The sequence below is a fragment of the Pleurodeles waltl genome, chromosome 4_2, assembly GCF_031143425.1.
Source record: "Pleurodeles waltl isolate 20211129_DDA chromosome 4_2, aPleWal1.hap1.20221129, whole genome shotgun sequence".
Classification (NCBI taxonomy): domain Eukaryota; kingdom Metazoa; phylum Chordata; class Amphibia; order Caudata; family Salamandridae; genus Pleurodeles; species Pleurodeles waltl.
In genome coordinates, this window is record NC_090443.1 from 442,753,761 (window position 1) to 442,780,692 (window position 26,932).

Here is a 26,932-nt window from a genome sequence, read left to right on the forward strand (position 1 = left end):
GTTGACTTGTTTAGTTATTCAGCAGATTCTATTGGAAAGGGTGAATTTTTGTTGACTTGTGTTGTCATCCATCAATTTGTAAGGGATAAAGTGATTCTTAGGTGGATGGTTTTCGTAACCTCTCAATTTCGATGGGAGAAAGGAAAAAATTAGATTTCTTGTAGAGAAAGGGACAGATAGCCTATATATTTACTCTTCCCAGTGAGCACCCAACTAGAGACATCATTTCCAAAACGTCTCCTTAGATGTACCAACGTGTGGTCCCTCACTGCTGTACTCTAACGGCCAACGTGAGCTGGAAATAAACCTAGTGCTCCCCAAATACAAAGAAACTGTTCTGAACTCCACGTGCCAGATCAAAGTCAAGTGCTGGGTGTGGCTTGTAGGACCTCGGGTTTCAACGATTTTGACTTATGTTAATTCTACAAAAACGTTTGCAAATATTTCTATGTGAATGCCTGACAGAAAACGGTATTTGGCATGACATAGATAGATTCACCACACGTAGTTTCCAGTATTGTCCGTTTTATATAAAAACACTTTCTGCCTGTTACTGCCGAACGCCGAAAGCAGTCACCCCGATAAATGGAATAGAGTAAACCTTGTCCACGTTTTTGTTTATAAAAGTATTTTTAGCTGTTCATCCAGGAGAAAGGGCCTATCCCCGTCGTCAAAACAACAGCTTTGAAAAATCCCAGGATATTAATACTGACCAGTTGCAAATAGTGTCTTCTGGATTCAAATTCTGCCATTTTGTTTTTTGTATATCCCATGAAGTGCTATGAAAATATTTCCAGTGATTCCATTTGCAACTTGGAACTGGTTGAGTGCACGAGGTTTATGTATTTTAGGCTGCAATTTTTCGGTAAAATTTAAGGTTTTTTTGTTTTTGTTTTTGGACAGATGTAATGTCTACCAAAAATGAACTGGGGTTTCTTCTGCTTATATATGAACTGAGGAAATCGTACGTAGACTAGACCAGGATATTCCATGCTGTGTTTTTAAGGAACCACACTGGAGTCAGATCTCAAGAATTAATGAGAAGCCCCGAGAAGTCATACAAGGGTCAGATCTAGAAGTGTCATGAGATTTCTCTGTGATCAAATCTGTAGTTTTCCTCTGATGTCTCGGGGATCACGTAAGCCTCCGCCTTGGAGCTCTCATCACATGTCTCCCTGGAGCACTCATGAAATCTGTCCATTGCTACTCACGTGGTAGACCTGGTGCTTTTGTGTCTAAGAAATTGTTCAAAGTTCACACAAGTGGCTTCCAGGAGGTGCCTCGGAATTCAGAGCTGTGAGATGTCTTAGGGATCATGCAAGGGTCAGATCTGGAGATATCAAGAGGTGTGTGTTCAATCTATGGTCACACCTAGAGCTCTCATAAGATAGCTTAACGTAGGCATCCAGTGTTCTTATCTGATGCTGTCATGAGAAGTCCTTGCGGGCCCTACAAGCAACAGGCATGGAGCCTTCAAGAGAAGCTTCAGGGGTCAGGCAAGGTTTGGTGTGGCAGGAACTGTTTTGTGATCTCCAGAGTTACCCACTATCAGCTGCTTTTGTCCACTGATCACTTGATTTGTATCAAAGTGTTGGAGTCTGGAAGATGCCACTGTAAATAGAGACCATATCCGTGTACCAGTTGCTCTACGCCAATGCAGTCTACATTACTGCACTCTATGCCAATCTACTGTGCACCACTGTACTCTACACCTCTATACTCTATGACACTTTACTATACACCACTGCACTCTACTCCACTTCACTCTAGGCCACTCTACTCCACTCTACAACACTACAATCCACAATGCTCCACTCTGACACTCTACTCCATTAAACTCCACTCCACACTACTCCCCTCCATGGCACTCTACTCCCTGACACGCTACTTCACTTGGACAATTTACTCCACAATACTTTGCTTTACACCACTCCATGAGACTCTATGCCACTCAAATCTACTCTACAACCTGCCACTCTACTACCCGCCTTTCTGACACTCTACTCCACTGGACGGCCTTCCTCTCTACGCCCTTCCTCTCTACGACACTACTTCTTTCTACGCCCTTCCACTCTGACACTCCTCTCTACGATACTCCACTCCATAACATTTCACTCCACATCACTCTCCTTTACACCACTAATTTTAGCCAAGCTGAAGAGCAGCCACACTGGTGTACAATATGGCAAAAATATATTGGCAAAGCCAGTAGCTCTCGCATAGGTGAGAACCATTGGCTTTGCCAATGCTTGTCTTTGATTATGTTCTCCGTCTTTTCTATAAGCAACTTTGGTTAAAACCCTATTAAGTGAAATTACTGTCCTCACTGGAAGGGTGTTTTGCAGTTCATCCGTTAGATGTCTGGCCCTTTGAAGCCCTGTGCAATCAATGAGACAGAACATGTTCTGTTAAAGAGCTTTGAATATTCCAGTAAATGCAGTAATGGTCCTTGTGTGAGAGGGCATTAACACTTTCCGACCTGTGTCAGCCAAAAGGGCCAAAAGATATTGTAATGTGAGTTTTACACTCTTAATACGGCTTAATTGCTTCACTTACCACTGTCGACCAGCATAAAACTGAAGCTTCTGTGGCAACATTTAATACTTACAATTTAGTTAGAAGATGCATTGTGACTGGAAAATGCATCACTTTCATATTAAGCCATCTGCTGATGCAGTTTCCTGCAGGACACACCTGCCTTAATTCTACTTTGTGGTCTCATGGTATAGATGTCCACCTGGCTAATTGCTTGAAAGTGGAAGAAATTGGAAACGTATTTGCTCAGTCTAGTCCATACAGCTGCATACCGGATGACTATGCAAACATTAGCTCATCCTGCCAGTGAACTGTTTGATGGCTAGCCTGCAGGGCACAGTGAAGTGTGTTGGGCTGTCTTTATCAATCCAAGACTATGGTTTGTGGAAAGCATTTTTCAGACCTGACAACCTGTAAATACATTTCCATCTGTGAGGAGGTGTGGCGCCTTGGAGGGGTGGGGTCTCATGCCAAGTGCTACCTAAGAGGCACGCTGCCCTCCATTAAGCCCACCACAACCTTCCTAGCCCCTCAAAACATTTTTTTTAAAAAGGTCTCTGATTAGGGCTGGGTGAAAAATTCTGCTCTGCCGGCAGAGTTTGCATAATTTTGCCCACTGGGAGCCCCAGCAAAACGCTTCCATCTGCCGTGTGGCAGAGTTTTTTTTTCTTTTTCTCGCACATGGCTTACCAACATTAAGTTGGTGAACAAGAATTTGCGTCCTCTATTGTGATTTTCCATTGCTAGAATGCCTCCTGGAGAGATTTCTCAACTTGGGCGGTCGCGGCAGGACACAACTATCCACTTTGAGAAAGCTGCTGCTTGAGTAAAATATCTACTTGAGCGGCAGAACGAAGCAGCGCCCTTACTGCTCCATATAGCGCAGTTTGTGTTGATTTTACGGCACGGAAAAAGCTCCTACCGCTACAAATTAGCACAAGCAACTCAACATATCTGAATTTCACCCACTTGCAGATCTTAGCGGAATCTTGTGGAGTTTTTATGTAACTCCGCAACATTCAGTGGAGTGAAACGTTGCGAGTTCCGCCCAGGCCTATCTCTGAGGGTGTTGCTCATGGCCTATGGCCTGGGGTGTTTTTTCACCTCTTTATGGACATGGGCTGCTTGCGTACACAGAAAAAACTAGCTGGAAATCCTCTATATGCAGTGGTTTCGAGCTGAAAACCCACTATATGCAGTGACTTCCAGCTAGCATTGTCTGCCACCGTGTGATTTCAGGTCGGACTGTGTGAAGGGAGCCGAAATCGTGTGACACACGGTCACGCTGCGAGTTGGCAGGTCTATCTTTACTAAGGTTATTGTGTTGCTGCTAGATGCGATAATCTGTTTAAGTATAATGTTGTATCGTTATGGCATATGCTGAGGGAAATACAGTTTTGAAATTGACATCATTAGCTTGTCAGTTGCAGCTACAAGTTACTTGCACTTTTCCTCTACTGAGTGGTTGCTAATCCTGACCACCTATATGTGAGGGCATCAGGTGGTCGGTTCACTTCAGTTTGATGACAGATATCGGGTTCAGTTTCTATAGGCTGGGGTTAGATATTCAGTCATACTTACGATAGGAAGAATTCCGTTATAGCAAATGCGTAACACTTGCCCCAGTTTGTGATCCTCTTCATACACACTAGGCATTATGTCGCTATGAAGAACCTTTTTTAATAAAACAAATCATTGTAAAGAAACCACTATAAGGAAAAGTAGTTGTGACATAATATCTTAAGTCACTACACCACAGTGGTTACATTTTTGTTGTTGCCGTCATCAGAAAATATGCAATGTGACACAAAATAAAAGGATATGGGTATAAGAAAAACTAGGGTCACTGATAAGCCTAGAGTTAGGATGGGGTGCCTGGTAAGGTTAAGGTGTGCTTTTCAAACTGGGATAGTTACAAATAGAATTAGGGTTAAGAATACCTTTAAAGGTCGTTTAGTTTGGGCGACAGAGGTTGAAATACATTGTGTTTATTAAGAAATTTGTTATAAAATTGCCCTTTTATGGTACATCTCAAGTCAAGTGATTTTTGTTTTTTTGTTTTTGTTTTTTGGTATTTTGAAGGAACCCTCCTAGTTCTCCCCACTCTTATTTTTTCATAAAAGTACTACTATTTCTAAGGGAAAGCCTATGGCAAACGATTCTAACAGAAGTACTTAACTCTAATCTACTGAGCAGCCAGGCTACCAGCTGTGTTTTTTGTTTGTTTGTTTGTTTTTTAAACTATAAGCAAGTCCATTGGAATTGTGCGGTGGGGAAGGCCAAATTATGCGCAGAGTTGATGTGGCAAAGAAAGGCAAATTATGCGGTGTAATGCATTATTTTACTTTTATTATTTTGCTATTTTCACTTATGTTGATTGACACTTTGTGGGCAAAGGTTTCACTTCATTGAAGCCAGTTTAGCATACAAACACATCCATAATCAACAAAGGTGAACGACCAGTCAATCTTGTCAAGGGCCGTCCACTGCAGGTGAACTTGTGTTGACTGGTTTTTAGTAGATTTTAGTAGATTTCGATCCATTATAGTTGGAAACATTTTTTTGTTAAAATCTGCTGATTATGCAGCAGATGATGGACTGTGTAGCAGATGCAACAAATCTATAATTATACAGAAAAAAGCGGCAGCCACAGAATACCAGTGGCCCTACTATAAGTCACAGGGAGCAGTGCTCTGCGAAGCCTGAGCCGGGGCAGGGATCTTACCTATAACAATACACTTTCAAGCGCAATTCAGTGGGACAAGCAGTGTGCTAAGTAGGCAAGTAATCGGATCTGCCACCGCAAACAACTCCTGGCCCTGATGCGCCGCACTAGGGGTTAATAAGAGAGGTCCTTGGGTGGAGCACTGGGTAAAGAACCAGCATCAATTGTCACTGAACTGCTCATTTTATTTCAGTGTGATTGCAAACTAAGATGGCGGATTACGCAAACTTTCCTCTGACATCTGCAACGGCAGACCAGTTAAAAACGGTACCAGATAAACTCCACAAACGGTGCTTTTTCACATTTTGACCAGTGCAATGCTTTTGTACTGGTCTTCTGTGCAAATAGTAGAGCAAATGACTCATTAAGCATACTTTCTTCTAGACACACCTAGAAACATGAAAATTATGTTTATAAAGAGAGAATTGATCCTGAAAACAATGATGTACAAATCTAGTTCAAGTGCTATTACAGTGCATTAGGGGACAGGTTTATTAACATTTTGCGCCAGTCCAAAATCACCAAAAGTCATGCAGAGTGAGTGACACTATGGGCCTCATTACGACCCTGGCGGCCGGTGGTAAGCTGGCGGTAACACCGCCAACAGGCTGGTGGTGTTCCGCCAGCTATAATGACCGTGGCGCTATAGCCACGGCCATTCCGCCGGCCCCTGCACTATACTCAGTCATAATCCCCAGGGCAGCGGTGCAAGCACTTGGGGTCTTGGGGTGCCCCTGGGGGCCCATGCACTTGGCATGGGCAGTGCAGTGGCCCCTAGGCATAGCCCCATCGCGCTTTTTCACTGCCTGGATTTTGGGAAGTGAAACGTGCGATGGGTGCTACTGCACCCGCTGCACATCAACATTGTCACGGGCTCTATTACGAGCTGGCAGCAATGTTGATGCGACTTTTCCACTGGGCCAGCGGACGGTAACACTGTTACCGTCCGCTGGCCGAGCTGAAAAGTCAAAATAGGGAGCCAGGAATACCGCCAGCACTGGCGGTATTCTGGCGCCCGCTGCCTCGGCAGTCTTCTAAGAAGACCGCCGGGGTTGTAATGAGGGCCTGTGTGTTGATCTGTGAATTACATTTCGGCAACTTTTTTTTGTGCTTTTGAAATTACTTATAACAACACTTAATTTATTTTATTGTAGGCACATAGTAGTCGCACACCTTACAAACCCATGCAGAAGCTCTTTTATATAGAGCTGGTGGTTGCCCCCATTCAACCCACCTCTCCCCTTGGATTAAACACAGTTGCAGTATCTAGTCCGTAGTATACCCACTATTTTCCCCCATATCTTACGGTGTTTCCTGGAGCAGCCTCAAACTAAATAAATTGGTTCCTCCAATTGGGTGGAGTGTTCCATGTCCGCCTTCTACTCCTTTATCGTCTGGGCCTCTAGTGATCTCCAGTGTTTAGTCATGTGTTTTTTGCTAACGGTTTGCCCAGCTCCACCAAGGTTCAGTTCCCCCTTGGGCCTCCCATGTCGTCCACCAGAGCCAACAGTGCAATCCTTGGTGATGCGTCAAGGCTCTGGTCCAGGATAACTGATAAGGCAACAAATAGAGGCCGCCAGTACTTCTGAATCATGGGACACTTCTAAACCATGTGATAAAAGTTGCCTATATCTCCCTCCATTCCCCCCTCCCCCACATCTAGTGCAGGTGGGGGCAGGAAGTTTGTGGGCTGTTCACAAATGCTTGAGTGTGTAATGGGTGCAGTGGAGGTAATTCAATTGAACAAGACGCTGCTGGGCTGAAATGTCTTAGGCCCGTGGTGCCTACTTCCACTACTCACCCAGCGGGCCTAGCCGCCCCTCCCAACACTCCATTCAGATGCCGTCAGCATACATGGGAATTATTTACCAGTGCTCTGTAGGTCTAGGAGAGGCCTCTCTTGGCCAGTGGGCCCATAAGTAGCCCGTCTTCCGTGGGGTTGTATTCTAGAAGTTTAGCCAGCATGCCCCTAAACCCGGAGAGTATGTCATGGCGTTGGAGGTATCTAAAGAATTGTTATTTGTGGAAGGAAAACTATGGAGGTCCTGTAAGGATTTCAGGTGGTCACCCACCCAGATGTCACCCGATCAGGAAATTCTGATATTGTCCCTCCCCGTTTGAGTCGGCCACCCGATCCAGCTATCTGCCAACCCATAGGAGTTTACAGCGTCACTGGATGATCCAGACCTGTCCATCGCAGGGCAGCTCTCTGTGTCAGGAAAACTCCTGTGGTGATCTCAGGAAGCATACCCATAAGATTATCAAAGCCAGTCAATGAAATCTCTACCGGAAAAGCAGGCTCCGCACAGCCAGTCATTCACCACTACAATGTATGCTGCTCAATGATAAAGGTGGTTGTCGGCCATTGCAAGACCCCTGTCATAGGACACGCTTATCAAAGGAAATCTGGAGAGATTCACTGGCCCACAAGACTTTCTGCACAGAGAGGGTGAGTCAACTGTTTCCCAGTTAATATCAAGAAAACCCTCTAGTCCTGTCTCCAGGGCTCAAACAATTCATTTGTCGGTCAGAAACCAAGCATTGAGGTGCCACATTTGTCTTTCCCTCTCACTCCAACTGTCTCCCACCTGAAGGGTGACTGGTGCATGGTCTAATAGTCCCCTAACGAGGATGTGGGCTCCTTGCATGTAGAGCAGATTGGTGGCTGCCAACAGGAAAAGCCCTAAACGGGAGAGGGAGCCGTGGGCTGCCGAGGTATGTGTGTATTCTCCTGTTGTAGGATTCCAGACCCGCCAAGTGAATCAGAGCACCAGTCCCAAGGCCCAGCCTGCTAGACTCCTATGCTCCCTCGGTTCCACGATGGGATTTTTGAGAGAGTCCAAGGGACCAGGATATTATTGAAATAGCCCCCCATGATTAGCCTGTCGGCCGGAGGCTATAACACTAAGTCCCCGAGTGATGATCTGTGGGGAGACATATACTCTTAGGAGGTTATGCAGGGAGCCCCCTACCAAACCCTCCTCCAGCACAAACCTCCCAAAATTGTTACAGGTTACACGGGACACCGCCATCAGAGAGTTGTAAAGGAAAATCGCCACTCCCTAGAACCGTGGCCAAATTCCACGTGATAGACTCTGGAGTACCCATACCTGGCCAGAAGGGAGCAGTTAGTCCCCATGAGGTTTCTTGTAGCAGTACAGCCAGGGGACTGTGTCCATGGAGGAACTGCAGGTCTGCGCTCCTCTTAATGCGGTCCAACAGCCCGTTCATGTCCAATGTCCTAGCCGTAAAGGCCATCATGGTGGGTAGTGTTGGAGTCCTTTATCGGGGGCAGTGGAGTGCTGGTGAGTGTCTTGGGGGATCACTAACCTCTCTGCAATCTGTACCATGTGGATGTGGGTTGCAGTGAGTCTGCAGGGTGCTTTTGCGACGCGTAGTGCCTAACGTAATCACTAAACCAAACTGTATAACAAATCAAACAAAAACCCCATCCTCCCAACTCTGCCCCTCCCTTTACCTCCCGCCCCCGCAGAACCATTTGGCACCCACAATCAGTCCCCATCACAGTCATGGGTGGTGAAGGAAACTGATCAGAGTTGCCGTCTTGGAGTTCCCAATCCCAAAAACCATTGAAAGATAAGATGGTGCTGGCGTGCTTAGATAATGTGGAATAAGTGAAAGCCCAAAGTTCACCCTGCATTGTTGAGTCTAGTGCTGTCCTCGTCAGCCTGGACCGGGGTATTGTCAGTGGTGTCATTCTCCTTTGCAGGTGATTAAACCCCCAACCCCAACCCCCCCCCCCCCCCCCACCCACCCCTTCATACCTTGTCTGAGGTTGCTGAGGCATGACTACGGCCCCTACAGAAGCGTTTCCTCCATTTGGAGCAACTGAGCTCGGCGCCCAGCACCCCTGGAGTCCCATGGCCCTGGTGATCCTGCCATGACAGTGGGGGGCTCGGCCATAGGGGGCATTGTTCTGTTAGCCATTTCCAGGCCTAATTTGGGGTACCACAAAAGTGTGATTTGCCCTAATGGATGACCCCCAGGTTCGTCGGGAAGAGGAGCATGTACTGTAACGTCATGTATCTAAGTTTTTGTTAACTTGGTCATATGATTTGCATTGGCCTGGACCTGTGTAGTATAGTCTGGGAACGCCATCACTTCACGGGATTGGTACATGAGTTGCCCTTTGATTTGAGCACGTAGCTTTTTAATTATTAACCACGCTTACTCATACAATGTATTGACCTAGTTCCATCTACCTTTTTTCCCCCTCAGTGAGGTGCCATGTGTGCCAGGGGTAAGCACGGGTGAGTTCCCTACTCACTATATCATAAGGGTTCAAGCTGTCTCTCCCCAATAGAGCCCAGCAAAGCCAAGATGCTTGTTGGTTACCTTTTGTTTCCTTTTGTGAAGGGCCACAAGACTAATGTGCCTTCTGCAATGACACAGATGAGCCAAACAATGATAGAACAGAAAGCTGCACAATGAAAATTCCCAAGTTAAATATCAATTCATGCATTTAATTTGCTCTTGGCGTCGGTCTGACAGGTTCACCTTCTGCATCCAACTCGGTATACTGACTGCCATATTCTTATTTTCCAAATTGTGCCTGGACACCGATTATAAGGGAAAAATGATGCACTGGGTTTGACTACACACAAACGGAAAACCCACAAATAACAATCTGGAGCAATGGAGGGGATGAGAGGTGAGGGTTACGGGTGCATCCTCCTTTCTAGAGTTACCTCCACGAAAATTGATAATATCAATAGTACACCAGGGCATAACTACCTAGTTCTGACAAAAGCCCTGGACCCTAAGGCCACTTAGACTCCGAGCTGATATATGTTAACATAATACATAGGCTGTAGGACCTTTATCTCCAGAGACACCCCCTTAATATCGTTTTAACCATACCAGGAACACCACAAACAAAGGGGAACGTCAGTGTTTCGAGGTATTTTTATCTTAAGGTTTAGCAATCTGCATCTTCATTAAAAAGTCTCCATCACACTGTTGGCCCAAGGGGCCCATGGGCCTATTTTCACAGTGACCCTCTATATAGAAGAGTCTTTCCATTTTGGTTGTCTGAGCCTAAAATGCAGGTGATGAAACCCTGGATACAGTTTGACTTGTGATCCTAGAAGTGAACAGTCCCTGAGAGGGTGGTAGCTGTCCCTGCCAGTGTGGCCATGCAAACACTGAGCTGGTATCCCGCTTTATTCTGTTGTGGTGAATAGTTTACCTCTCTACTTTTTATAACTGCGCATTCTAAAGGGAGTTACTTGTTTTGAAGCAGTTCTGTGGGGTTATAGTGCCCTGCATTCGTTGCATTTTTAGGTATCACCTGCAGATATTTACTGCTATCTGTTTCTGAAGACCTATGATCAACAATACACCAAGTGTGCTTTAGGTTGGCCCTTTCCGCATTATTGGGTGGCTTCTTGACTATCTCATTTTCCTGTCCGTGTTTCAATGGCTTTCCTTCCTAATCTTGTTTTTGCCCCACTGGAACATAGCTTGGTTACCATCCATTTAATTGAATGAATTATATCATTTCATTGCCGACATGAAGGACCCATTTTTTATTTTTTTACACTTCAAGGGAGAGCGTGCCATTCGTCCTTTTCTGATTTGCCCGGTTCCACTCACATCCCCACCCATGGGCTCTCTTTTGAGGCTTCAAGCCCTTCTGCTCGTCTGTTGCTCATGCTACTACTCTTTCACACCACTCTTTTGATTAATTTATTTTCACAAAATTTAAATTGCTTTGATGTGTGCCTTGGCCCCTAAGACTCTTGCTTCTCCTTTTTTTGCTTGGTATTGTGCACACACTTTGTTTTATTAATGTATTATTCTAAAGAGTCAGTCTGATAATCTAAGAACAGTAAATTTAAAATATATGCCTAAATGTCCACTTGTGCATCATACCACGTGGGTGGCCATCTTGGAATGTTTTTGTAATGATGAAAAAGCATTCCGAGATGAACTCCTGGGACAACATGTGTGACTTAAAGAACCAGCAACAATTTTTGAATATTATTTTCTTTTTTTCCCAATGCAAACGAGTATTGACAAAGCCAATATCTTTGAAGTCACCCTTTGAGAGCGAGACCTCACTGACTTTACCACTGATTTTCAATTAACATTTTTATTGATGCATGAGTAAAATAAATAAAATTAAGGTCAGTTTCCACGGCATTTCTAGGAAATAGCATGCAGAGGAAACCAAAGTAAACCAAATACAAATAAATAACCAAAGACTTTCGACCAGCAATCTTGTGCAAATGTTATTAGGATAAATATTTTCGTTAACGCTATGAGTCACTGGGTAATACGCTGAATTTCCCTCTCAAAGTAATGTTGCATCTTTACTCCTCATCCTGTTTAATCCCATTTTTACCCTTCTCTCGTCCTTTGTTAAAGCAGCCTTTTAACAGAAAAACTGCAGCTTCTGCTGTGCGTATTCCCTTTGGAATTTTAATGTCTCGTTTCCTACAGTGTATAAATATTTCAATTATTTAGTCTTTCCTCCTTGTGGTTTACGATTACATGCTAATAACGCTAGGGATAGTCTGGAAATGAAAACAACCCCCCAGTGGAGTATCTTTTGAAACACGCAAGCAAGGCTTCCTCTGCACAGTCACCACGCAAGCACATACAGTCTAAACACAAGCACACAGACAATTCCACCACTCTGCACGGTTGCCCCACACACACATTCTGCACAAAAACCCTACATATTCATTCGCACACAATCCAGGTATCATATAGACGCGCATAAGTTAATACAGACTCCCACACACACAATTACACAATCTAGTCTCTCAAGTACCCAGACAGGTAATCACAAAACTGTAAGCATACACCACCTACACTCACCTTTACCACATCCACAGAGTGCCTCTGAGACAGAACCTCCACCCAAGGTACAGCACTGTACAGCTACCACCCGCGGGCTCCCTACACACAAACAACCCCTACTCAGAGTTTCAGGATTCTACAACTGCCACACGCAACCCATAAACTCAACATTACCCTCAGCCCTAGCCAAGCACTCCCAAACACGACCACCACTCTATTCATAGCACACAAAAATGAGAGCACCAGTAAACATTATGGTCACCTCATACACAGTGTCAACACAGTCCTCACTGCACACAAGCACACGCTTCGGCCACACCATACAGACTCAATATACACAATTTTTCACAGACTAAATATTTCTGTTTGCGTGCATATATGCCACAACCCGCATACTGCCGCAAATAGACATAACTCACAAAACGAACCTTACGCATCCCACTCATCACACATTCACCACCAAGCCTCGCCCATCGGTCTCATCGAAGCACACACCCACGACATAAGCTGCGCAAATAAGCCACTGGGAAGTGGCCTGTGCGCTGTACATAACACGTTAAACTGTACTTAACACGTTAAATATCGGGGCGTCCATCCAGGCTTTGGCAGCAGGCACGGGGCCGCGTGCTCCCGTAGGATGTTGAGGCCTAGTCCCTGCCGCCGCCCGGGCGTGGCGGAAGTATTCTGCGCTCCGCGCCCTCCTGCCTTCCTTGGTCCGGGCGGGGTTAGAGTAGGACCTCTTCCCGGAACACGCCTCGGTGCCGGCCTCTTACAAACCCGCGTGGCTCCGCGGTTAGTGATCTCCATTAGCTGCAGTAGTGTGGTGGCACCTTACTAACCTCCTTCCTTCCGCGTGCTGGGGTGAAGCAGGGTCACTCCTCGTCTGCCGTGGCCAGTGCGTGAAATAAAGTAGTGCAGGTCGTTTTTGTCCCAGGGTACCGGTTTGCTGGTATCTCTGGCTCTACATCTTCTTCGAGTCTGGGAGGCGGCCTGGTGCTCAGCTTCTGCCCGTGGAGATGGGCAGTTGCTTGTCCAGGGTCAAACTGGTCTGTAGGGCATAAGGCAGTGCCGGATGGGCTGGTACTACAGGAGTACAGTGGTGGGCCTGTTTTTACTGTCGATTTCCCAGATGTTAAAACAAACATTGCCTGCAGCAAGCTCAAATCCATGCACTGTCCCATCCCTTATGAAACACTTACATAGCTCCTTTTTACCCTAATTTCCAAACGTCGCCAATTTCTAAGCTCTCGGGTCCACTTTTAATTTAGTGCCTGGGCCTATTTTGTTTCTCAGTCAGACTTTGTGTTTGTCTTAGACGGCACAGGTACGGTGGGCTCTAGCTCATCTCGTATCATACAGGACATGAGTCCTTCCTGTTTCATTCATGCTTCCTACCTGGTGGCTGTGTGTTCACCTCTGCTGGTGCCTCTACCCCCTCTGGTGTGCTGTCTGTGTTGGTGGGCCTCAGTTATTAAAGGACTCCCATATTAACAGCAAGAGTGCTTGCTCGGGGGAAGGCTTGAGAACTACTTTTGGGTGGTGGTGCGAGGTATGTGGAGCCACTTCCCTGCTCAGACCTGCCCCTCAGACCATTCTAGGCAACAGTGCTGTTATCGGCACTACTTGTCCTTATTGGCTATGACGAGGATTCGATTCCAATCTAAACATAACGCCTGACGTCTCACTCACTGGAGTGAAGTGTCACACCTTGGAGCACAGTTTCCCTCTCAGCCAGTCCCTATGATGCCCATTGACCCATAGTGGCCTCTTGGAGCAGAAACAGCACATGAATGACTGCACACATGTGCCTTACACAAGGTCTCTTAACGGCATGGTAGACTCAAAGTGCAGATATCCCTTAGCAGGGCACACAGAATAAATGTAAGTAAACAAAAAGTCTACAGGTGTATAACTGAGACCTCACCAGTTTTGTTCAGCGAAAGTTATGTTGCAGGTTTACTTGATAAGGTAATGGGTTAATTTACGGGCAATCCAAGGTCAGCTAGTGACAATATGACGTAAGCGGGTTGCCAGCCTGATTAGCAAATGAGGATTAGGACTATACAGCATCTGGTCATCGCACATCTGGGATCATAGTCCAGGAAAAGAACTAAAGCAGAGAGTTGTCAGGTAAGCCCCCAGTTGTTCAGGCTTACAACAACTGCCCTTAAGGAATAACTGGGTGCCGTTGCTTTCATCCAGGGGTCTTGCTGTAAGGTCTTTCTGGGGAATTGGACTGAAGTCCCCATGGGCTCCTTCTTGTGGTGGCTTTTCCAACCAAAGACCTTTTGTATCACCTTGTACCTCTGCCAAGCCTCATGGGTGGAAACCCCCATCACTGAGGCCTTATTTGTTATTCTTTATATCACCTGCATTTATATCTTTTACATTTGCTGAGCTGCTGAGCACCACCTTGTTCAATCACTCTTTGGCAGCCAACACCCCACATTTAAATGGTTGTCCAAGCCCTGCTGTTCCCCTTTTTTTTTTGGTGCCATATTCATCTTGGTGTGCTCCTCAAATGACCCCTGAGGCACTTGGTGCTTGTATTCCTGCAGAGGTTCACTGGTGAAAATTGGAACTGGGAGAGTGCATGAATTTGACTCATTAGGTTGAGCTTGGCAGCGTGCAGCGCTGTCTGCAAGGCGTGTTGTGTTTAATATGGACTTTTAACCATGCCCACCCTTGCCATTTGTTGCTTGTTTTGCTTGTCTTACATGCTTCCTTTTTTTTATTGGTGCATTTCACCAAATGTCCCTGCTTTTGCTTACTAAGTTCCCGCCCAGGGGATTTCACTAAGAGAACAATTTTGTTGGCCATCACACTACGTCACGCTTCCTCCTGTTACAGCATGTGATGGCCCCTCCTCCCGTCTGGTTTCTGTTTTGCCTTTCCTCTCAGCTCCCTTTCTCATTACGGCAACAACAGGCCTAGCATATGGAAGGCAGAAAGACTGAGCCGGCCACATCACTCTGTGGACATCAGATTATGCATAGGCCTCTGCAGAAGGTGCATCAACCCTGTGAGCTATGTCACCTTTTATTTAAACCTGCCATCTTCCGAGTGTCCACAGTTCTCTGCAGCAAGTGCATGAACGCACAAAGGTATGTCACTAACCACTCGTTTACTGAACTGCATGCTGCAGGCCCTCTCTTCCAGGACTCAATGTGTTGACTTGCAGAGCCTTACATTGTACAGAGAAGCAGTAGGCATTATACTAAGCAAAGGTTCACTTTGAAGGCTGTGTCTGCATCACTTACAGCCTCTCCAAGGTGGCTGCATGGATTTTGCCCCTCGTGGTACGGGCAATTGGACAATGTTGCCTGGAATGCAGTCCTGGACTCAATGTATAATTTATTTATGTTTTACCGTGCAAAGATTGTTGTTGCCTTAGTGGTGAGCGGTGCCCTGAACTCCAAAGATTCTGCTGAACACCTTAGCAATGAGACTTTTTTTTTTAATACAGGCGTAAAGCCAACATGAAATTGTACATTAAATAATAAATGTTATTTCAAACCCATTTTCTTTCGACTGACAAAACAAGATATAGTGCTGTGGTTGCGAGTGAGGGGGGCATGGTACCAAAGTGATGAAAAAGTTCTGTTTCTCTGTTTGTATTTTTGGCAAAACGTAAAAAGCGGAAATTACATTTTGACTTGAGTGACTGTCATGCTGCCACTCATTACTACCAGATCAGAGATGCGCATATTAACAGCGCAGTGATTCAATAAATTGGTGAGATTTCCGAAAAAGATAAATAGCAGAAAGAAGCGCTTTAAATGGAAACCTAGAAGTGCAGGCACTCACTATTCAGAGTACCTGCTTGGCCCTGAGAAGTGCCCGTACTCTCCCATTAAATGTACTGCAGCAGTGTTGAGAAGTGCAAGCACTCTCCCAGTCAAATTAGGGCAGTGCAGGTACCCAGTACCGGACAGTACCTGCCCATTTAAAGCACTGGCAGTAAGCGTGCACGTGTTGGTGCTGTTAGCTAATACTTTCAGATGAGTAAAATCTGTTATTTTGCATGCCTCCTTAGCGTAATAAAACCCTTCAAAATTGGGAGTGACAATTGTGGACATAGTTCAGTAGAATCTTCGTTCTTTTCTCACATAAAATAAAAATGGATAAATAAATTCCAATAAGATGAGAGTAATATTTAGAGCTGCTCTATAAATATACCGGTAGCAAAACACACACACACACAAAATAGAAGAACTTCGAAAATACAGACAGTCTCCCTCGGTGCATGGAGATGGGTGAACCTTGATATGAAGGTGCTTGGGGGGGGGGGGGGGTGCCTCTGGTCACTGATTTTACCACCTTGTGGTCGTTATTTTTATATTTGTAAAGCATGACTCTTGTCCTAAGTGATCCAATTAAATTCCTGTAAACAAACATTTTAGCCGTTGTGAAAATGTAAAACAAAGTAATAGTAAGAATAGTTAAAATACTATAAAAATAGAATATAAGGGCATATAATTAAAACAGTTGTTAAACAATGAATACATTCTATTAAGAGACAATCCTGGACGATCTATATAAATTGGCCCTCGCTTGTTAATTTAAGTTTATCCATGCACTCAGGAAATATTTATGTTAAGGAGAAGTGCTTGCTTTTAGTTTTTCTTCCCTTTTTTATTTCTCAAAGATTTACTCTCCTGCACTTGTCAATTTTAAATGTATGTATATATATATATATATATGTATATATATATATATATATATATATATATATTTTTTTTTTTTTTTTTTTTTTTTTTAGGGCAGTGACTTTTCTTCAGTTCCGACTATTTGGTGCCCTGCCGGCTTTAGATATAGTGCTTTTGATGTTTACGTCTATTGTTTCTCGGAAAAGAAAGACCAGTGCTTGGTAAGAATTCCTGCAAAACGTTCCCTCATGCTCCCAGAAACACAGTTAAGCTGTAACTGAGAGAGTTCGCTTGTGCCCCTCCAGAGCTGGTAAGGCTGTGGTTAGCACCCGTTTCAGAAGGTCAGTAGGATGCTCTGATGCTCCATTCCTTTAACCTGTTCCAGCCCAGCATTCCCTCCTGCCACTCTTGGTAATTCTACATGCATAGAAACTAAATTTTATTGCATTGTAATTGCATTTATATAGCGCTAACTACCCCTGTTGAGGCGTTGAACCGCTTTATGCAGGGCAGCACGCTGTTTGGAACCTTGTCATGGAGGTTAATCTAGAGGTTATTTGTTACTGGGATTCATCTGGTGCTCTCAAGGAATTGTATCAGCACTCTTCAGCAAGGGTGTAATACTTTTAATGGGGGAGTATCTGCGCTTCTTGTGAAAATGGTACTCAGTCAGTGTTTACCGGCACTTCTCAGTATCAAACTGGTACTGTATAAGTGATTACCTGCAGTTCTGAATATTAAATTGGTACTGTATAAGTGAGTGACTACCTGCACTTCTGAGTATCAAACTGGCACAGTGCGTGCCATCACTTCTGAGTATCTACCTGGTACTCGGATAGTGAGCACCTGTTTTTGTCATCAAACTGGTGCTCCACTAGTGACTGTGTGCACTTCTGGTCAAACTGGTACTCCGTCAGTGTTTACCTGCACTTCTAAGTTCCAAACTGGTACTATGTTGGTGTTTATTTGCACTTCTGAGCTCAAACAAGTACTCAGATACTGAGTACCTGCACTTCCGAGTATCAAACTGCTACTCTGATAGTGAGCACCAACACTGTTGAGTATTCAGTCAGTACTCCGATAGTGAGTACCTGCACTTCTGAGTACAAACTGATACTTGGATAGTGAGTACTTGTACGTCTGAGTACCAAACTGGTACTCTGACAGTGCGCACCAGCACTTCTGAGTATTGACCTGGTACTCTGCTAGTGAGTATCTGAAGTTCTGGTCAAACTGGTACTCCATCAGTGTTTACCTGCACTTCCAGGTACCAAGCTGGTACTCTGTCAGTGTTTACCTGCACTTCTGAATATCAAAGAAGTACTTGGATAGTGTTTACCTCCACATCCGAGTATCCAACTGTCTGCAAGATGTGTTGTATTCAATATGGGCCTTTAACCACACCCACTCTCGCCATTTGTTCCTTTTTCTGCTTGTCTTAAATGCTTCCTTTTCATTGGTGCATTTTTCTAAATGTCCCTGCTTTTGCGTGCTAAGTTCCCACCCAGGCCATCAAATTACATTGCACTTCCTCCTGTTACAGCTTGTGATGTCCTCTCCTCCCGTCTGGTTTCGATTTTGCCTTTATCTCCAGCCGTGATCCTTTCTTTTCCCGGCTCGGCGCCAAGCTTCATGTTCGAATGGATGTTTTTTTTAACAGTTGGGCCTTGTTTCAATTTATGTCGCAAGAAAAGTCCAGTTATTAATTTACAATGCCATTAGCTCTAACTCAAGCAAATGTGGGACCTATTGCATTGCAAATGCTTGTTTTTTTACCTGCTACCAGCCCTACTTGGTTTAATTCCCATCCTCTAAGTGGCCCCAGGGACCTTAAAATCTGTATCATATCAAGTGATACAGGGGAAATATCCAGCAACACAAAGGTGGTAATTACAATTTGCTGTACTCATACGTAACCCTTAATTGGGTGAGCCCCATCCATATGGAAACAGTCCAAGATCACTGTAGAGTCAATGCATGATATTTAAACTCCCATCCTTACAAACCTAAACAAAAACTCAACTGGGAAACCAAAGCTGTGGACTGCTATGACTCTTCATAAGATAACATCTTTGATTTTATTTTGTATTTAATGATGATCTTTATTTTAAGACATGGGTTCTCCCCCTCCCCCCCACCCCATCTGCAAAACTCTATTGTTACCAAGTCTTCAAAATATATACATCAAATAGATGCATGGAGTGTTTTGATAGGTACATCTGGCAGAAGTTAAAAATATTTCATAAAAAAGGCACGTACATTTTATTTATAAATGTGCGCATCCTCTTTTAAACCTGAGCAGTTGCCAGAGCCCTCGAATCTCCCCCTGATGAACTCTTAGGCAGTGATCTATGGAAGGTGAGCTCTGCTCTCTTCTTAATGCATTGCTGAGTTGATAGATGTTGAGCAGCACCTTATATTCCAGCCAGGGCCTGGTGTTCTGCTGTCACCATCCCTTAAAGGCTCCTCCCATAGGTCCTGCACGTGCTGGCCTAGCTGAGAAGCTGTGCTCCATTTAGTGGCTTGGGCGGCTCCGACTTCGCCTTTCCATGGTGAGTGGATGCGAGATGTGTTTTGTGGTAAATATGCCTGCAGTGACCGCAGTTTTGTGATAATCTAATACCCAGGTGGATAATTATCTCTCACTCATGGTCACTTTGCTGTGTGGCAGTCACACCGGGCCATGTTACGGCTATGGTTGGGGAATTTCAGAGGCTGCAAGGGTCAGTGGTTTCGGACTACAAATTTGGACACCTAGATATGGGAGTGGGGTAGCGAAATATAATTTTCCTAGACGATCAAAAATCCTCCAGCCATCGCTTTTTCATGCCTGTACATGTAATGAATTCAGTGTGCTGGGGAGGTGGCAAACTTGGTCTTGATTGCCAAGGGGCATGGATCGTCATGTCCCATCGCCCCCCCCCCCCCCTCACCACCGGGGAGAGGTGGGGGTGGGATGCAGGCGTGGGGAGCTGCAGGGGTGGATTTGACCGTTCAGCACAGCTGAGAGTTTACGACCCCATTCCGAAGGCGAGCGTCAGTGCTCGAGTCCGATTTTGGAGCTAGTAACTGGAACCGCCATCTTGTCCAGACCGAACTCTGGCCTTTACCGTTTATGTAGACGTTTTTGTTGGTTCGTACCAGTGCTTGAAGTGGAAAAACAGACGTGCAGGTACTTTGTACCAGAGTACCTGCTTGTTTCTAAGAAGAGCCGGTATTCTCTAATTAAAAGTATTACGCTTTTCCCAAGAAGTGCGGGTACTCTCCTTCTCAAAATTAAAAAAAAAAAAGTGTCGGTACTTAGTACCGGCCCATTCAAAGCACTGGTGTGTACTCTAATTTTTAAAATTTCACATTCGTGCTATTCACGCCACAGTTGGCCATTATCCCGAGTTACCCGTTGTCGAGGTTTAGTCTCCTTCACCGGTTGAAACGAGTAGGTGTTGACAATTAGTATTACAGACCTGGTTATTTAAAGGCCCTTGAAGGTTCTAACACACCCTCTACAAAATCGACGCCGAGACATATAAGTCTTAAGACGTGATCAGAAGTTTGCTCAAGGGCTTGATCATACTCCTAGCCTCGTGCAGCTTTCACGACCTGCATCGCATGCAAGTTAACTGATACTGTAGCCCATTTTGGAATTAAAATGTGCCCTCTTGAGGAAACTCTGTTGCGTTTATTTTTAATGGCGTGTTTTACGATCTTGTATTTTTAGTGCCCGAAGAGCATGATATATTTAATTTGCTAACGGTTCATACTTCTCACGTAGGTTTGCATAGGGACATGCAGCTTTTCTGGGAAGGGGGAGGTTGATTTTTAAGGTGTTGCAGTGAAAGCCACGTCAAGAACATCCCTGGCACGCGGAGCGCAGCTTGTGATGTCACTCCCCGTGTATGACATCACTCCCCAGAAGGACCAGAATCTCAATGAAAGTCTTTAGCATACTATAAAACAGATCAAAGATTAAACATGAAACTTTGCACGCTAGATAATCTAAAAATAACTTGAAGGCAAATCTGGGATAGGAATATTGTAGTTAAACTGAAGACTGCTGAAGCAGGGGTGTCCGGTGCATGTCGATGGAGATTAAGCCTTTTTGGACCTACATTGAATGCAGTTGGGCAAGTCAACCTGCAGCCTTACTACAACGGGCCACTGACATGTTAAATAACATTAAAGTAATATCTCCTGGTCGTGCCAAAAGGCTCCTTCCAATCGCAAAACTGCCATTCCTTTCAGCTCCTGTTCCATAAATACCTAGTTCGACCCTGATGCACCGCGCCAAGGTTTGTAGAACCTAGATTGATTGCATTAGCAAAGACGCGAGTGAGTGCGTCAAACCCCTGGGGAGTGATGGGGCAGATAGGCTGCCCGAAGGCCAGCTGACCCCAGATGAAACATATGAAAGATTAAACATACTTGAGCCTGGTACACCAGTCCGGACTGTCGACGATCTCAGTTACAAAGAACGCTTAGGCATTGTCGTGTGATGCCTTCTGGCCATGCACACGATGTATTTATTACTTGGAGTTTCACACGTTGTAACCTCATGTTTGTTATTTGCATCCTTGCTTTTCTTGCCCGTTTCCCCACCATCCTCCTTCCCATCACACCCTTTTTCTTGTTCTTTCCATTCTTTCTTTTTTGTGTTTTCTAGTTGTTACCCTACTTTATTTCCCCCTTTTTCCTTTTCCTTCATTTACTTGTTTCCCTTTTCTCTACATGTCCTTCTTTTTGTGTCCCTATCTCTTTTTTTCCACCAGCGTTCTACTGTTGCTTTTTTGTGGCTGCCACTCTCCCTCTGGATCTTTTTCCCATTTTCTTGCATTTTGTGTTCCAGTTTTGCTACATTGTTTACCAGGTTTTTCTTAAACAAGTGAAATACCCACACGTGTATAATTTACATATGAAAACAAATAAAGCATTCACCCCTTAAAAGTGGATGTAACTTGATCTCACTTGCATTATCTTTTTTCTTTCTCCTGAATTTGGTAGCATTGCTCCTGCTTTCATCCCATTTGACACTCACCAGCTCTATCTCTCTCTTTCGCCGTGTACAGAAGCCATGATTCCAGTGGCAGAGTTCAAGCAGTTCACTGAGCAGCAGCCGGCCTTCAAGGTGCTGAAGCCCTGGTGGGATGTGCTGGCCGAGTACATCACTGTAGCCATGCTCATGATCGGTGTCTTCGGCTGCACCTTGCAGGTAAGAGTCCTACACATTGGACGGAACCTCCTGGGTTGCAGGCTACAAGGCTGATACGAGGATATTTGCTGTCCTGGACGACAACCTAAATAAAGATATATATATATATATATATATATATATATATATATATATATATATATTTAGCTTTGGTGGTGGCACGTGCTGGTTGGTGTCCTAGCCTGTTGGCATCCTTTACCGTTTGCTGTGACGGTATTCAGAGATTGGCATAGAGTGTAAACATCTGAGGATCTTGATGCCACCACGAAGAAGCGGGTGCTAGAACAAGATGTCCTTTTACAAGAGTTCACCAGCTGTTGGTCAGCTCTGATTTCCACAGTATTCCTCTGAAAAAGGCCTTGTAGAAGAGGCAGTCTCCCAGATCCACCACTGCAAATCCTCTGCAGGCCATGCTCACCCCAAGTTTAGTGGCAATTCCACACCCAGGTATACTGACCTCCCCTCACCCCCAATGCATCAATTTCTTCTAGCTTCTGGGTTTAACAAGGCGGGACTCCTGTGAACATCATGACTGTCCCCTCTCGACATTCACGGCCTCCAATAGACCCTCGTGTTAGCCATGCCCACACAATGACTTGTCAGCCTTCTGGTTTTCTACATCAAACTATTCTAAATATAGGAAGGATTGTGATGTGCCTTCACTCCCAGCCATTACTAAAGAGTTGGGTGGAGTTTGAATTGTGCTTTAAGCTCCCTGAACTCGGACGTGAGCCCTGATCAGCAAGATGAGATCACCGAGTAGTTTTCCTGGAAGCCTTTCCGAGCAGCATATGTGTGCAATACAGCAAAACATCTGATCTTGAAAGAGTGATTCTCTTAGTCAATTCCTTTACTTCTGGTGCCTCCCTTCAAAACCACAAAGATGCCTTTCTCAGCTCTTTTCAGAGGGTCCGACCTACTGTGCCAATTAATAGTGTGTGTCTAGCATCGCAGGGTCCTATAGAGCATTAACTCTGCTGACGTGACCCGCTGACGAGGTGACCCCTGACACTTAAGCTGCAGCGGTTTATGAAGATCAGCCAAACCCAAAAGAGTCTCTGAGACATAAGATTTACTTTTTAGGTTCCATTATTTATAAGCACGTTTAGTCACACCGCAATTCACTGAAAATGAATCCTTCCTTTTAAAATGAAATTTGAAACCATTGCTGGACTTCCTCACACCAGATCCGATTAACTAAAGTCCTGCCTGGAAAGTTGGAAATTTACACTTATCAGTTGACTTATAATATGATCCGTGTACTTTTGTGACTTTTTGGAATCAAAGATGTAAGGAGTAGTTCCGGGTTGCAATTGTAGGTTCCGAGGTCGCATGCTTAAACATTCTGCTTACAGGTTCGGCACCAGGAAGTGAAAAACAATCCCACTTTTAATACGTTTTTGTTTCCACGTGTCAAACATATTTTTGCTGTCGGGAATCTTATTCTCGTTAACGCCACCTGGTTTGTGGGATGCTCCTCACATAGGAGGGATAATTCTCCGCATGTATCCAGGGTGGGGATGTGATTGCTAATTATCTGTGAATAGCTAAAGACTTGCGAGCTGTGCGTGTTCACCTAATGTGCCACGGAACCCTGCCCTGAAATGCCCTGTGCTCGCATTTACTCACACAGAAAATTCTGATGCAGTCACACATTGTTAATTGTGCTCCAGTCTATTTATAACTGCATGCCCATATTTTGTGAATCACTGGCACACGTTTAACTTGTAAATTATGGCATTTGCTGCAGCCTTAAATGGCACGAGTTTGTGTGTTTGAGAGGGTGCTGTCCCACCTATCAAACCACGGATTGGGTTTTGTTACTTCCGTTTCTGCATGGAACCCCCACATATTCAATTCCATGTACCGCATCAGGGGCCAGATGTATCAAATGGTTTTACCCATTCTGTGTCTATGCGAAAATGTGTTCGTGCATACCACCCCGGATCTCTTCCCAGTACACATTCAGAAATACCATTGTTGTGTGAAGGGGTTTCTCGATCAGTGATTGGATGTGCATAAGAAGACTACTGCACTTGTAAAAATGAAGTTTGGAAAATTACAAATGTTACCAGATCTTGTTCTGGTTTCTGAGGGTTTCAACTTCTACAGAACAGCTGTGAAGAAAACGCAAGATCATTCAAAATCGTGTCTTTGAACAGGTTATTGGTATTTACATTTTGAGGGTTTTTTTAACCTGTAGAATCTCCCTTCTTTTGTTTTCTGGTGGTCACAAATAATCTGTCCCAAGCACTTACCTGGAGCAACAGAATCTATTGACAAGCATTGGCAAAGCCAATATCTCGCGACAATCTGAGAGCTATTGGCGTAGTCATCATTTTTGTCTGCTAGCCATGTGTTATGGGGTGGCATAACCTATTCGCTTTGCTTGCAAAGACTGGTATAAAAATTAAAAAACTGGTCCCGTGAGGACATTTACAGGGGTATCATGCAATGCACGGCGAGCTTAACTGCTCTCCCTCTCTGCAAGCAGCTGTCTTCTGCATGTAGCACTCCAGACATCAACAAGAAAAGAAGCCTAACCACCATTAGAAAGAGGCCACAGAGAAACAAAGCTAACTAATGAACATGGATAGAACTCGGAGTGGGTTTTCCCAAGAAGTATTTACCTCAGGCATTCATGTGCACGGTGCCTTCAGAGCTGGAAAAAGCGGCGAAAAACAGTGAAAGTCTAAAAATATAAAACTTTGGTTACATTTAATACTTATATCATGTTTATTATTTTAAACCATCAGTCGGAAAATCAAGCACACATTCGATTTAGAGTCAACGAGTGTATGTTTTCTGTTGAGTAGCAAAGTGTTTTATAGCAGTTAAAAGTGATTTGATTGTATTCTTTGCTTGCTGGCCGGAGCAGTTAATAAGTAGTTGCTCCATTTTAAGCTGGCCTCCACGTGCAAGGAGGGGATAACAAAACACGATCGATGGAAGGAAAAATCTACTGGTATGGGGTCGGGTAGGATGAAACAGAGCAAGTAAAAAAACAAGCGCATGTGTGGAGTGCTCAATAACAAAGAGAAAAGTAGCTCCTACAACTGGAGCAGTGGATGGACACAAGTACTTGGTCTGTGCCCTGGGGGAGGGCTAAACGCAGGAAGCGACATGACGCATTCATGGCATGGACAAACGAGAACAAAGGATACTCCAAGAAATCTCAGTCTTCAAGGCTTGCAAGTGGATGATGCTGGCCTTGCTAAAACTAGCTTTCAAGTCAAGCTTCTGTTTGACTCCCTGACTCGAGGGCAGGGCCAGGGTGCCTTGATTGAGGATTCTTGGCACTCCATTCCTGACTCATTAGTGTTCAAGCAGTACACCTTTATTACAGGTTTAGTGGGTTGAGCTGCACTTCATGAACACCAAGCCTAGTACCATTAATCAGCAGAGATGTATTAATGAGGTCAATAACCTTTCTCACCCAGTGAGGTGTGTCTCGATGGCTGGAACATGAGTATGTGTGGTCTTTTTATGGAACAAAGCACCAGAAGATTGCATTGCTGCTGCCAACTGTGCTGTGCCTGTTCGGTGTCTGCAAATGAGGCTTCTGCTGACATGCTCTCGCAGTGCAAGGACTTAGTTCAGTGCACCAACACAAGTTAGAAAGTCAGTTGAACTGTGACCCATACACAACCCACTTAGCTATACTGTATAGGCAATGTTTTCTGGTCATGAATAGCCCCTGTAGATAAGTTCAGGGGTGCAGTGGAACTCCAAACCCTTTTTAAAACGAATAACGCACTCAAAATAGCACGAGGAAACAGGGGACAAACTTTAAAATGTTTATTTCTAAATTGCCAGCCTTGTACATAAAACAGGAACGGTAACCACACAGAAGAAAACAAGTGCAGCGATGCAGGACATGGCCAGCGGTAATGGTATGAATATTCCTTACATGGTTAGCAAGTTTGTAGCATCATAACACCCTATTGCTACTTCCAAGCACCAGGATACAATTTAGCAGAAAATAGCAAGTCTATACATTGAGTTTCTTAAGATGGATTTCAGAGCATACCTTTCCTCTGGAAGAAAGAGCCATTTAGCTACTCTCCATCACAGCCCATGCCTGGTAATGATAGGCAGTGACACGCTGAAGGCCATTTCTCGGCTCCTCTCTCAGCGCCCAAGAGCAATGGGTCGGGCAGGGTTGTTGCAGCAAACCGGAGTGACCTTTGGCTCAATCGATAGTTGTATCATGAAGTCTCTCCAACTAATAGTCAGATGCCTGAGTTTTTATAGTATTGCATTGCTGAGTTTATCTTGTGTATATACGTTTATCGACACTAAAGACCCAACAAGACTTAAGTATGGTGATAAAGGCATCATCTCTACTTTATATGTAGATAATTTGCTCCTGTAGCTAAGGAGGTTAGTTTTCGCTGTAATTGTCCATTACGTTATTGCAGCAATCATAATATAAACAGCAGAACTATATTAACCTTGATAGGAGACAAACACTCCTGCGCATATCTAAAACCTCACACTTTCTAATAAAAAGAGTCTGCAGGTATGCATGTGAAAAAATCAGAAGAGGCATTAACAGGTCCTCTCAGTGTTCATGATACTCAGTATGGGGGCTAGCTTCCACTGCTGATGCTCCCTGTGCTGTACCATTTCTGTCTCTAGGGATGAATCTTCCACTGCTGCCCCATGAGCAACACCTCTTCTTTGTATAAGAGTTGTCTTCTTCTCCCTCTGCAGTGCTTGTTGTGAGCACAGCAGAAACCTGTGGCCTGTGCCATATCTGCTGTGCAAGTTCCATGTTTGTGCAAGAAGCAAGCATGCTGTAGCTTGTGCTGTACATGCTCAGTGTCTGGAAGATGCTTGAACAGATTCTACCTGTCCTGCACCCATCCTGTGCATACGAAGCTTGCACTGCTACTACCTCTTAATAAATGTGCTGTGTGAGGGATGCTTGCGCTTCTGCTCCACGTGCTCCGTTTGTAAATATGTGTTTTCATTTACCGCTGGTGA

The 26,932-nt window shown here is 44.6% G+C and overlaps 1 protein-coding gene across 3 annotated transcripts in view; it reads left to right on the forward strand.

Annotated features, from left to right (window-relative positions):
* LOC138292879 (volume-regulated anion channel subunit LRRC8E-like) overlaps window positions 1–26,932 on the forward strand; it is a 118,203-nt gene that overhangs the window by 68,173 nt on the left and 23,098 nt on the right. For all 3 annotated transcript variants that reach the window (XM_069231727.1, XM_069231726.1, XM_069231728.1), the window contains exon 2: window positions 21,801–21,943. In XM_069231727.1, the coding sequence (XP_069087828.1) occupies window positions 21,806–21,943 (138 nt within the window). In that variant the 5' untranslated portion in view covers window positions 21,801–21,805. The remainder of the gene's footprint in view (window positions 1–21,800; window positions 21,944–26,932) is intronic.